Raw genomic sequence first — 13,629 nt, forward strand, 5'->3', positions numbered from 1 at the left:
CAGAAGTACAGCAAAGAAAATCAAATATGGAAAAATGACAAAATGGTGCCTTGACTAGGAACATTTTTTCCTGAATATAACAATAGAAAACTGAATAACTAATTAGTAACAGATGTCTGAAAGCTGTCTTTTCCCTTGAATTACTTCCAGTGCTTTTGCTACTATTGGAAGAAGAGAGGAAGTCATTTGATAGGAAAGCCATGCATTTGTGTGCTGGTCCACAGAAAATCAAAACTAATTCTCTCTTCCCAAACAGTAGGACACCCTTTGTCCACAGCACTTACTATTATAGTACATTATTTCTTTCCCTTTGTTGCAAGCAGGTGATATGATAAACATAATTCTCATTACATTTTCATGAAGGGAGTGGAAGAGTCTGAAGGGAAGTTTGAGAAAAACAGAGGTATAATTATAGTACAGAGACAGGAAAAGCTGAAAAAACATGATGAGCCATTTCAATTTCAGCAATGAAATCTTATGCAGGACAAACATTCCTATAACTCCCAAATCCACTGCTGATCAGACAATGCAATAAAATACCTTCTCATTAAAACTAAAACTGTGATACAATGGCAAAAGTACCAAACGAGATAATACATGTCCTGTGGGAAAGTTAGTACCTAAACATGTAAAAACTGAATCTTCTTTTGATGTCTCAGTATGCTGCTGCTGAAACTACTTTTAAGTTCACTTCTGGTGTCAAATCAGAGACAAAAAATGTTTACTTTCTTTCACAATTCATGAGCAGACAAGCTAAGATAAATGCCAAATGAAGACGAAAATTGCAAACATGCAACTAGTGTTTTAGATTTACCTTAGTTCTGTTTGAACTGAATAATGCAAGAAATAATTATCTAGAGCCTGGACTTCAGACTTAGCAAGCATGTGACATATGACTACATAAACGGTTATCTGTTCATAATTCTTTCATGCTTGAATATTAATGCTGGCACCCTGGTACTATGTAAGTCTGTTATAATAAGTAGAAAAACGGCAAGTTCAAGCATTCCCTGAATGCTTCCACATTTATACCCTGACAGGACAAAAGACACAGAGAGAAGCAAAGAGGAATGCTGTGGTTAATAAACATATCCCTTTCAACTGATCATTTTGGTCATTAATTTTCCCCACATCCTGTTGATGATGTCTGAGAATTATTATATATGGGGACAACTCAATGTGACCATCCAAATTTTAGCTGAGTAAACTTATTAAATGCTTTATATTGCTGTAGAAGCTCAGAAATTATATTCTTCAAATGTCAAAGCCAGCTGTATTTAATCAAATATTTTCTGACTTTGAACTCACACAAACTATTAGAAAAAGATGCAGCAGCAGAACATAGTGCAATGGACAAGTTGCCCAAGACTGCTTTCCAGGCTGGGATCAAGAATGAGGAATCAGGACCGAGAGTTCCAGAAATAGCTTCCAAACAGTCTGCAAACCCCAGGTTCAGGTAGGGGCTCAGGATTTCTCTGACATGATTATCATTAGCCACAGACATACTTTCATTTTAACATACTTGGTATCTGGGGTACACAACCCATACAAGGGTGTGGACTGTGTTGGTAAGAGTTTGACTTACCAAATTCAGGTTTTGCCTTCAAAGCTTCATATTCTCTCAATACACTAATACCCTTAATCCCTTGCAATAAACCAGCACAAGGCACCTATGCCATGGCATAAGTGCCTGCCAGCTTCACTAACAGCCACACCAACAGCTCTGGCAAGCCACAGGTACTGCCCACCCATTGATAAGTGGTGATTGCAAACTTTCACTTCCTACACTTCCTGCATCATCAGCATCCAGCCAACCCTCTCCAGAGACTCCAGCCACCTGGAGCTACTCTGCATACAGGCCAGAGGAGAGAGGCAGGAGCAGAAACTGTAAGCACAGGCTGCAGAGCTGCTGGGACATCAGCATCAGCTGCCTGGCTCTCCCAACACTGGAGAGATGCTGCCAGGAACTGATACAACAAACCCTCTGTGTGCTTATTACAGGCTGAAGTTACCAAAGGGATTTTGTGAGAGCACAGTAAGTCATCCCATTTTCTTGGATATGTGTAATCCAAGAGGTTTAATGACACAGAGCCATCCTGAAGAATATCCAACTACTAAATCAATGAGTGAGTGACAAGCTGTGAGCCCAGGAATATCTGCTTTACCAGTTGTACTCTGTCTTTTGGTGTTAGTGGACTTAGGAAGCGCTAAAAGACCCTAACTTACACTGCCAGTGATACCGTCACTGCTCAGCTTGCAAAACATGCAAAATTCACAGATTTTTTCCTGTTTTCACACTTTACATACTATTATCTTGAGATTCCAATAATTGACCTTGATATGTCATTTTCTAGGAAGGTGTATATACTGGAAGACAAAATGTTTCTTAATTAATTTGTTTTTTATTGTGCTGTCATTCTTCAGAGCAGGCAAGCAGGAATTGTCCACATAATGGTTCTAGCACAGGCTGGGAGTGAAGCCCATTAAAACAGCTTGACTTCATTCTTCAAATGAATCCCAGCAGTAAGTGTCTTACAGATCTCCACTTCTGCACTAACATTTTGCCATTTGGTGACACTGTGATTAAAGAAATAACTATCTTTTTTCCTGTTTTTGTAGATTTCTCCATTGTTCAAAGCTGCTGCTGAAACAGAGATTTTCAGGGATCTTTTTGTCTTTCCTTGTCAATGCTAATCAGAAAAAACACAAACAGGATTCTTTAGAGCTATATGCTCTGACGGGAACGAAATCCACGTTGAGGTAGTGAAACATATTGTCAAGCAAATAATTGATCTGCTGCCTACCAAATGCTGTTCCAATCACATTACTCCAGGCATTGCTCCCAGCACCATTTTTAACAATGCCCCTTCATCACAGGCATTATGCAGAGGAGCTTAATTAGCCTTTCTGCCTTTCATTATTCACCAGCAGGTTGCATGAACATACACAGAACCAACAAGTTAAGCCTTGACCAGAGGACTTCCAGGTCAACAGGGTTTGGAAACGGAACCTAAATCAGTTAGCTCTTGTCTGTGTTGGCAAGTGGTAAGAAAAGCAAACAGCTCTGACTGTAGCAATGCTGCTTTTTGCAAGCTGAAAACAAGGAAACCTCTACCAAATGGTGTGAACCTCCACATCCACTGACCTTAATTAAATCTGGGATATTTTATAGCTCAGGATGATGAAGTGACACTGAGTTTAGCTACGAAAAAAACCCAAAAGTTGCAAGATGTACTTGACAATCACTGTCTGAGAATGTTTCTTATTTCAGTTGCCCAGTGAATGGAAACAGCCGGTATTAGCTAATGTTTAGGATTGTTAATTGCCTAAATGGCATTTACCAAATGGAAATCATCTGAATAATGTGGAAGCATGCCTTCTTTGTACCTTTATTTCTTCTGTGTGAGAATTTAGGAAACGACTACAGAAAAAGAATGCAGGAGCAATCACCAAACAATTACTGATGATAAAAAAAAAAAGGAATTTAGAACAATTAATTCTTACATGGACATGATACGAAAGCCGAATAATAAATGACATTTTATTCCAAACAGCCATTCCATATTGTCTGTGCAGGAAAAGCAAAGCACTCAATTGTTTAACTCTCAGAGCAGATAATAAAGTTGTGCCTTGTTATATGAATTCCATGGAGTGGGTTAATACAGAGGAAATGAGCTGTTGGATGTTTTATTTCTTCTGCTTTTGTACATTTCCAGCTCTCCCAATGGATGTCTGTAGTATTTATTCAGAAAACCAAGAATAAATACATTTTTGTAAGATTCAATTACCACTGATATTTTTCTAGCTATGTATTTGCTGGATAATGTACTACTCCCTTGAAAACCTTGTATCTGCTGTTCAGTTAAATAACTTCCCACTGCTATCCAGCTGTTACCATAGTGGTGACACAGGCATTTCCTTTAATGTAGCTGGGACAAAGCCTTCAGAGTACTTCTTTATTCAGGCAGGAAGCACAGTAGGTGACTTAAGACTGTGCTGTGGCATATCCTGCCTTTACAGTCATCATCATTTTTCCTTCTTTTCAAAATTTTATTTTATTCCATTATTTAGAAAGGTAAATGTCAATCGGTAGAAATAACAGAAGGAAACAAAAAGCTGTCCTGGCTTTCAACAAGGCTCTCTGATTCATTTATATGAATCTTAGGATGCCCATGATGCTTTCCCTAGCACACAAAAGCCTCATGAAAAGATGAAGAATAAACTAAAAAGGCTGTTTTATAGAACTAAACCATAAAATCTCATTTTTTAACCTAGGAATTCCTCACAATTCAGCTAACATCACATAGTACTGAGAAAGATTTTTCACTGTATAAAGATGTCTACCACAAAAACAAGGGTAAGTCAAGACTGAATATGACTTTGTAGCCTGGAACAAAGAGTACTCTGTGTCAATAATACATTATTCGGAAGAGGAATTGGTACATACTTATGTTTAAAATATTTTGCTTTGCCTACATTACTTTATAAAAATGCCCAAGTGTCTATGTTTTAGAGGTTACATGTCATATATATAATGCATGTTAATTTAGTGTATTTTATATAAATCCTAACACTAAATGTTTTCTATAGTACCATAGAAATATTGTGGAATCAAACTCTTCTCAGAGCAGATTTTAAAATTGTTTTTGTCACATGTATTTCTACATTGCATGTACTATCTTTTATCTTCAGCCTGTCCCAGTCTGTTACCAATATATTTCAAGAAAGAAGTGGTTTAGATTCCTTGAGTAAACTTGGAATTTAACCTTTTGGTCCTACAACTTGATGGCTTTATTCTAGTGTATTTCTCCATGAGTGTCTCTTCATTCTCATCATGAAGGCAAAATCTCACATGTTCACATTCAGACCTCACAGAGCTATTACTACATAGATCCTTGCTCCTAATGTCTTTTGCTAGATTCTTGTTTTCTGTTTATGCGTCTCTTAGGCTTATCCTCTAAATAGACTTACTGCTCTTGCTTACAATACTCTCTCATCTTATTCCTTAGGCCTGCCATTCTATTCTCTTATCATCCACACATATATTTTAAATGTATTTATTTCATACACTTTTTAAAAATAACCTATCATAAACACATTAGGCACTTGTAAACTGAGTGAATCATCTGTCATGCTGCATTTGATATGCCTGGAATGTGGTCTGTATAATTTAAAATGTAAGTATGGGAAGCAGAGAATCTGCCTCCTTTATTACTTGTGTTAAGAGTTTAGGGGCTGTAAATGGGTCCCTTTGTAGTAGATGTTGTACCTAGGGCCCATGAACAGCGGCATTCTGCATGATTTACAGCTTTCAGGGACTGGCTGTGAACAATAATTGAAACAAAACTATTCCCTCTCTCAGGCAGAGTTGTGTAGATTTGCTGAAATGCCTGCCTTTCCGATCAGAGCTATTTTGTGAGTGGAAAAACACTATTACACCAAGGGCTTGCAAGCTGCATGTTTCAGTTCGACGAGGAGAACACAGCACGAGGCAGAGAGCACAGCAGTGCTGGCATTGCAACAGGCACAGGGGCGCTGAGGCCTCACCTTTTGATTTTATTTCGAAATCCCCTTCTGAAGTCTCATTGTATTTGTTAAACAATTTACACTTCAGCAGAGGAAGCATGTACGAAACAGAACGCAGGTTAAATAAAGACTCAACAAGCAAGAGGAATGCCTGGAAAGACTAAAAACATGTGCTGCCTGACCAAATGGAGTATTTTAACCCTTATATCCCAATTAGCAACCGAAGGGAACACAGAAGAGCTTGCGGAAACTTAATGGAGATGAGCGACATATAATAAAATAGGCACATATATTAGGAGTGTCACTCAGAAGACATCCACACAATTGCTTGTCCTAAGTGCTTATATCGGAGAGACCATTTAGATGTGCCACAGGAAGTTTTACATAAATCCCTTTCTAACCGATTATTTTTTCAAACGATTTACCGTTCTCGCCATTTTTGCGAGCAGACATCTCACGCGCAGGACACCGCGACCGCACCGCACATGCGCAGGGAGCGCCTCGCGCTCCTAACGCACACGCGCGACACGCGGGGCACCCGCCCCACGTCTGTGGCGAGAGCCCCGCGGTTCCAAGGCGCACACCCCGCGCCACGCCGCGCCGCGCCCCGCTGCTGCAGCGCACACGCCGGCGCCACGCCGCGCCCCGCTGCTGTAGCGCACACGCGGGCGGCTCACCGCGCCCCGCGCTCTAACGCGCGCACGCAGCAACCCGCGGCTGGAACGCGCACGCGCGCAAGGCACCGCGCCCCGCCCCGCCCCGCGGTTCTAACGCACACGCGCAGCCGTGGCACCACCCCCGCGGCCCCCGCGCGCAGGCGCAGTGTGCCTCGCCGCCTCCCCGCACGGCGCGGCCGCGTCCCGCGGTTTCTCGCGGCCCGTCCGTCCCCTCTGACCCGGCGCCGCCGCTGCTCCATCCGGGCCCTCGGCGCCACACGGGGAAGATGGCGGCGCTGCTCCCGGCCGAGTGGATAAAGAATTGGGAGAAAGGCGGCAAGAGCGAATTGTGAGTGCGGGGCCTCGCCGCGGGGAGGGATGGGGCGCTGTGGCCTGCGGGAGGGAGGCGGGGGGCGCCGGGGCCTCGCCCGCCTGGGGAGCCTGGGGGGCGGCGGGGAGGACGTCGGTCGGGGTTGCGTCCTTGCTGCTGGGCGTACGGTCGAAACCGTGGTCGGGCGGAGGGCCTGGGCAGCCCTCCCGTCCGGTTCGGCCGGGTGCTGCCGCCCTCCGCCGACACTCGGCCCCCGTAGCTGGGCCCAGCTTTCCCGGCGCTCCGAGCGCCTCCTTCCAGCTTCTAGGCTAGATTTGTCGGGGTTCGGGCTCATCTTCAGCCGCCCCCCGGAGTAATACGGACCCTGAAGCATTCCTGTGTCGCTGGCTCGACGGTGCTGACCTTTCTGGTAGAGGCCTGAGGCCCCATTCCCACCTTTCTACCGATACCGGACTGGCGCTTGTATTCTTTGGCGCAGGCAAAATATGATCAGATAGTCATGCCTTTTCTGTCCTACAGAGTAATCTTTGTGCACCGAGGGGTCCGACTGCAGCCTCCCAAATGAATCCCGGTGTGCCAGGAGCTTTCCATTCTGGGCCTTGTGTGTGTCTGTTTCAAGCCATCTTAATGTGGCAGGTTCACTAAATGTTGTGTTTCAGAAGTACTGCTCTTCAGGGGGTAATTCACCAGTTTGGCCATTTCATGTTACTCTTTGGACAGGGGTATCCTCCGTACTAACTATATGTTTTTATATGCTCTTACTTTAATTTTTCTATGTGCTTCTGTAGTAAGTAAAAAATCCTGCAGTTTTAAACATGGGTATTGAAGGAATCACTGAGAGAAACACTTCTTGATATTCTCTCATTTTATTATTTTGTTTTGTTAATATTTTCTAAAACGTTGCACAGCTTTGGTAATGATCTTCCTTGTGCATGAAGGAAAAGGCAGTGGGTTGGAGATTAGAGAACACAGAGTCTCCCTGCACAAATCACTGTTCTCTGCAGAGCCTCCATTTTGTAGTGAAGGGGCCCCCTTTATAGCCATGTAATTTTTGGTTTGAATTATGCTAGGACCATTATTAAGTTAGTATGCAAGTGGAACATACTGAGAGGTTGTGCGGACTTTGCAAGAGGACAGACATTTCATAGCTGAGCATATAAATGACAACTGCTTCAGTTCACAAAGTTCACACTGGATTCTCAGCACTCTGAGCATTGTAAGAGGCAAGTTACCTCAGCTTTTGACCACGATGAAACCTTTTATGATTCTCTTCTTCTCTCAGGGCTGTACTTCTTAAACATGATGGGAAGAAAGTGCTTATCAGCTGTGTGACCATTAAAACAAAATTATTAGCTAAATTCCTCTATTTTTGGTACTTGCACTTCATTTGGAATACTGCTGAAATGTTGTTCCAGGCACGACTTTAAGAGCAGTTTGCAGATGAGGCCATATGTTTTAAAAAAAAATGTAATTGTGTCTGGATAATAGTTGTCAGGTTTTGCAGTGATAGGTTTATAAACCTGAAGAAAATGCATGAACTTACTTTCTAGAATCTAAAGTGTGTACCTGTAGATAATATTTAGAGAACTTTTTAGGATGCTGACTTTATTTGAGAGCCTTCAGTGTGTAACTTTGTGTTTCTTTTTCCAAAACTTCCTATCTCCTGATATATTAGAGGAAAACAGAGCTAGGATGCTATTCAGAATGAAACATGTGAAATATTCTTAAACATTAAAGTAAAAAGGGAATGCAAAGACGCTTCTTATTTTTATTGAATTATTTGTCTCATACCAGTGTAGCCAAAAATAAAAATTAAGTCTAGGCCTAAGTTTGCTCTTGGGCTTTGTGGTTCAAAGTTAAGACAATGCATTATAATGATGCTAGAAAAGTGAGAAGGGGAAGGATACTGCAAAAGAGCAAAACTGACATTACTAGCAAATAGAAGATTTGCAAATATTTAGATGGTTTTTGTAGATTTTTGAAAGGAAAAAACCCCATCATGATTAGTAGGAAAGATTAGTTCTTATGGAAAAATATTTACTTGCTGGAGCATGAAATGGCTTACATGATCTGACTAGATCAGTTGAGATAGTATTTTGGCAGTTAGTAGTTATCTAAACGAAAACACATTTATATGTTTTGGGGGAATATGAAACTATATTGAGAGAAGTAAATGGTTTGTTTTAATCTGATATGTCAACTTCCACTGGGATTAATCGTGGATGCTTAAGATAATTGCTCCATGTTTTCATTTTTTTTTTGAGTAGTGTGATGTTTTTGATCATGTGATCAACTTGTCATGATTTAATAGTAGTATCCAGAAATCAGAAGGTAAGGATTTAGTGTATCATAAAGTGTCATAATATTAAATAGTAATGCAGCAGTGACTATTTGCTTCTAAGACATTTATAACACACAAAGTAACTGGTACCTTACCTTGCTTTGTGAGAGATTCAACACATCAAGGAGCCTTTAGTGTAGATGGAGAGCTTTAATAAAGTACTTGCCTGGCAGTTTATGCAATATGTTAAGCCTCAAGATAAACTGAAGAACCTTAACATTCTGTGAATGTAAAATTGTGAGACTTGATCTTTCAGGCACTTCCAACTTGTTTGTTACTTTAACACTGTAACATTGCTCATGCAAGTGAAGGGTTGAGAATCGGGGAAAGATAATTTAGTTGTAGTTGTGCCATCCTGATTGCAAAATGGAATTGATTGTACTTTATCTCAACTAAAGAACTACCTACATCAGTTAAATTATGCATATACTTAAATATTAGCAGGCACGTGAACTTTGTGATAATTACTGCTTTGATCCATGTGTGGGAGTGAAATGGAGGTTATAGGACATGGTGTACAAGTTGGGAGGCCCCAGTTCCAGTGCTGCTTCTGCCATGCAAACTTGTTCACACTGCTTCAGAATTTTCGTTTTAAGCAAATCTGTCCCATCGTAATCCAAAATAGATTTAATTTTGAAATTGTGGTTTTCAAAAGTGATTCTGTGTATTTTTTAAAAAATAGTTTTGCATTCTAGGTTATCCTATTTTTTAAATAGGATATTACACACATTACACAGTTTTACTTTGAGACGAAGAGTTGTAGGTTTTAGTAGAACTGGGAAGTTCTCCATCCTGAGCTTGCAGCAATGAGCTACTAGGTCAGAGTAGTAAGTGAACACTTTACAGACTGTACCCACATTGATATTTCTATTCTTGTGAAGGTGCAACTGCTTTGATTTTAGTTTGATGCACTCAGTTAAGACTAGATGAACTAATCTCTCAGCTTGTTACTGGGAAGAAGGGCTTCTGCCTTGTCATCAGTCACCAGGGTGCTTCTGTGGTCTCGTGGTAAGTGCTTCAACGTGCAGAGGTGGCCTAAGACTTGGGTTTTGACCAGTTTTTTGCCAGGTTTGTCGGTTGAACTGATGTAACTGATGGGAGGGTTGGAACTGTGCTGCTGAGAAGGGAGGAAGTGTTGGTGAATGTGTCCCATTTCTGCAGCAACCATTAGCCCAGTGCAGCTGTACTGCCTGCCAGTACCTGCAAGAAAGGTGGTCTTCCTTTGAAAGAGTGCCTCTAGAAAAGAATAGAAGCATAAAAAGAATTTTTTTTACCTTCTTTTTTTTCCAATTTAACTAAGCATGGTGTTTTGCAGATTGATCTTAAAGTTTCTTCTTGTATTGATCAAACAGATTCGTGTCTTAAAGTAATGTGAAGTTGTTAATACTGTTTTGATACTTCTGGAAAGAGAATGGGAAGAGGTTGAAATTGTGATTTTGTATTAAGATGTACTTAAAAGAACTCATCAGTCCAAGCAGACAGGGTTGTTGCTCTTGTAACTTGGTTGATGATACTGTCTTATGACATAGGGGTCAAAGTGTGCATCTCAGATAATTTTTTTTGGAATCAGATGTTTCATTTTACTGTTATTTGTATATAGCACTTAGAAATGAGTGCTTATAGCGTAGCTTCTTTATGAAGGAGTAATTAAAATTTAAGAAAATTGATTTATATTGTACTAATACACTCTTCGGGGACAGCAGGGGAAAAAAGCTGTTCTTTAAAAAATGTGTATTTACCATTCATGAGAAATAAAATACCTATTCCCCTATTTTGCTGTCTCTGTTCTGGTTATTTCCAAATACATTGCATCCACTTCAATGACACTTAGAACATCTTAGCCATACCTTTGCTTTTTGCTGAGCTTCTGTGTTTCTGCTGATTATGTGTGAAATTCCCTGTTTTCCAGTTGTCTTTAAAGACTGTGTATACCTTATATTTGCTAATTACAATCTTTTGATTGCTGGAACAGCTGTTTAGTCCTGCTAGAGAAGTGATAATCTATGTAGGATGCAAATAGAATGAGTAATGGATTGCTACAGAACTGTTTTTACTGTTTATTTTTTGTGATAAGCCTCTGTAATAATTGACATATCTGCCTTATTTGAGACAGCTTAAAAATGGCTCCCACAGCAAACTGTAGTCTTGTCATCTTATGTAGGAATGTGACATAGCTCTGATACCCTCCTCAGTTTCTACATGTGAGAGATACTTTGAAAAATATGTGAACTTTTGGTTGAAAATGTGCAAATGTGACAAAGGTTCTTAAAATATTCTTTGGTGTCTGTTATGATAAAGGTAAATCACTACCCTTTTTTAAATACTGTCACTTCTAAATACAAAACTGCTTTTGAAACCTCATACTGGGGTGACAGTAGTGGTGGAGGAGAGGGAAGATCCTTTTATCTTGGAAGCATGTCCATTTCTAAGCTGTCAGTGTAGTGGAGATTTATTGGAGTGGATTTACTTTATAACACAGAGAACTATTAATTTATTTCATGTAACAGTCTGCACAGTATTTAGAGTGCCTTTTGCATATGGCTGTTTGGTTTAGGGAGCCCCAGGAGCGACCAGTGGCAATGTAACATGACAGGTCTTTGCTTCCTATAGTGGATTCTCTTAGGGACTGGAATAAAGAAAATTCTGTCTTACTGTTGGTAAAACATTGTATGAGGAAATCATGTGCATAATTTAATGTTAGAAGTTTTTTACTGGAGAGATTTTAAAAATTACTATAGTCATAGTAATTCTATGAGAAGCATTTCCTCATTGGATAATGACAGTAGGTTATTGCTAGTACTTCCATGCTTCCACATTGCCTCATGTTCTTACTTTTCCCAAGGAAGAATATTTATATGTGTATGAGATCTGTTGGGAGTCTTGTGTTTCTTTGCTTTGTAAGTTTTCTGAATTAGGGTTTACTGTGGAAAAATTAAAATGTAGTCATGCATTTAAACTGCCCAAACCTAAAGCTGTTTTAGCCAGAGCAACAACCAAAAAAGAACCTCAAAAACATATGTGTGTGTATGCTGACATGTAATGATTTTTAAAAATTTTTTTTTTTTTTTAAATTTTAGTGTGCAGCTGTGTCGTGCTCTCAGTGAAAACAAAAACCATGATGTGGGTTTCAGAGGTAAGTTGTGCAGTTTGTTGGTTGGTTTTAATTGAATGAAAAAGAAGCCCGGAAACAGTTGAATATGGTACTTCTGTATGTAAGTGCATGGAACATTCATGTATGGTGACCATTAGTGTGTGCTAAAGGTGAATACTACAAATACAAACATCCACAACAAGAATTGCCTTCAGACAGCCAGAGATTTCTTTGTAGTGGGTGGTGGCAGCATCGTCCACTATTGGTGGCCTGTGCTATAGAAAATGGAATTCCTTTTTGCAAGCTCAACATAAAAACTAGATTTTATTCTAGAAGCTAACTATATGAACCCTTATGTGTGTGTGAAATTATCCTGTTTAAAAAAATAAATAGTTTTAATTCACTCACAGTGGTTTGCAGTCATCATGTTATGGAGTACTTAGTTTAAGGCATTAAGTTCTCTGTAACTTGTTATTGAATATTGTTTATTGAGTAAACCATGTGGTAAAAGTGCAAGGTGAAAGCATGGGGTTTTGTTATTTTTCATATAATGAAAAGTATAACAGCATTTTTGTGTATTATTTTAGAACCTTGCAGGTTTATCACAGCTAGTTTTAGAACTGCCGTGTTTAACATTGCAGGTTTTTTCTCAAATGGAATACCTCCGTTTAGTGCTTCAGCTTAATACAAGGTTTTGTAAGATTGCGTTCTTGACTTGTAGGAGATTTTCCTTAAAAAAGGAAATAAAAAATAATTCTTATCAAGCATTTTTTCTCCAATTAAATTTTACTTTCTTCTAGAGAAATGGATTTTGAGAGCATATCTATGATGAGACATGTTTAGGAAAGTACTGGAAAGTTTCCTATGTATGTGTAGTATGATATTTATGTGAATTACAAGGTAAAGGTGTCTTTGCTAAGCCAACTGTCAAGATTCAAGTTACTCAATGCAGGCCAGTAGTTTTTCTTCCCATTTTACTGTTATTCTGTGAGCTGTCTAGAGAAAGAGGATAATCTTTCTCTCTGCTTGTGTGAAGTCTTAGATATTGATGATCAATTTTAATCCATCAGTGATAACAAAGTAATCCCCATTATTAAGGGAAGCATATCCCCTTTACTTGTCCATTGTCTGAAGTCTACAGCATTATTGTAAACATTGTTTTAGCAGTTAGACAAAGGATTAGCTAATATGCTCCTTAATCATCTCTTGTCTTTCAACAGATATCCAGCAGGTTTTGTATGAGCTTGCTTACCATGTTGTCAGAGGAAACTTGAAGCATGATCAAGCTTCTAATGTTCTTGGTGATGTCATAGTAAGTGTATATTTGTAATAATTGCATACTTACTAAAATCTTTCTTATAAAAGTCCAGATGGAATTCAAGCAGGAGAATATTCAAGAGATTTTTTTCCCCCATGTCTAAAAAGGCATTCTTGTCAAGTTTTTTCTTCATTTGTGTGCACTTGATATGTATGTAGACCGGCAGGGTTTCATTTTTTCCCTCTACTTTCCGTGGTGAAGAATAGATGTGTTCGTTTAAACATAGATTAAAAATTAAGTCAATTTAAAGGGCATATGAAGACTGAAGTTTTTAATAAATGCTAAAAACAAATTGGTCATGCAGCACATCTGTGATGCCTTCTACTGGTTTTTATAACCGTGTGACAATGTGCCTGCCATCTTAAC

The 13,629-nt window shown here is 39.5% G+C and overlaps 1 protein-coding gene and 2 long non-coding RNA genes across 11 annotated transcripts in view; 2 read left to right on the forward strand and 1 right to left on the reverse strand.

Moving 5' to 3' along the window:
- Positions 1 to 1,011: 1,011 nt before the first annotated feature.
- LOC146437432 (uncharacterized) lies at positions 1,012 to 5,789 on the forward strand. 2 transcript variants are annotated; one of them, XR_014852226.1, is made up of 3 exons: positions 1,012 to 1,456; positions 2,425 to 2,523; positions 2,620 to 5,789. It is a non-coding gene; the product is annotated as an uncharacterized LOC146437432 (long non-coding RNA). The 2 variants fall into 2 exon arrangements; XR_014852227.1 differs by lacking the exon at positions 1,012 to 1,456 and adding an exon at positions 1,894 to 2,035.
- LOC146437433 (uncharacterized) lies at positions 2,381 to 6,228 on the reverse strand. The gene is made up of 2 exons (XR_014852225.1): positions 5,952 to 6,228; positions 2,381 to 2,690 (listed from the first exon to the last, which is right to left on the reverse strand). It is a non-coding gene; the product is annotated as an uncharacterized LOC146437433 (long non-coding RNA).
- Positions 6,229 to 6,339: 111 nt separating this feature from the next.
- Positions 6,340 to 13,629, forward strand: part of THOC2 (THO complex subunit 2) — a 45,754-nt gene continuing 38,464 nt past the window's right edge. For 4 of the 8 annotated variants that reach the window (XM_085060437.1, XM_085060435.1, XM_085060436.1 and 1 more), the window contains exons 1-3: positions 6,342 to 6,531; positions 11,932 to 11,987; positions 13,166 to 13,257. In XM_085060437.1, coding sequence (XP_084916563.1) covers positions 6,470 to 6,531; positions 11,932 to 11,987; positions 13,166 to 13,257 — 210 coding nt within the window. In that variant the 5' untranslated portion in view covers positions 6,342 to 6,469. Of the gene's footprint in view, positions 6,532 to 11,931; positions 11,988 to 13,165; positions 13,258 to 13,629 lie in introns of all 8 variants that reach the window. The other 4 variants (XR_014852222.1, XR_014852223.1, XM_085060433.1 and 1 more) reach the window with 2 other exon arrangements.

This window comes from Lichenostomus cassidix, chromosome 4A, assembly GCF_008360975.1.
Source record: "Lichenostomus cassidix isolate B80296 chromosome 4A, HeHo_3.0, whole genome shotgun sequence".
Lineage (NCBI taxonomy): Eukaryota > Metazoa > Chordata > Aves > Passeriformes > Meliphagidae > Lichenostomus > Lichenostomus cassidix.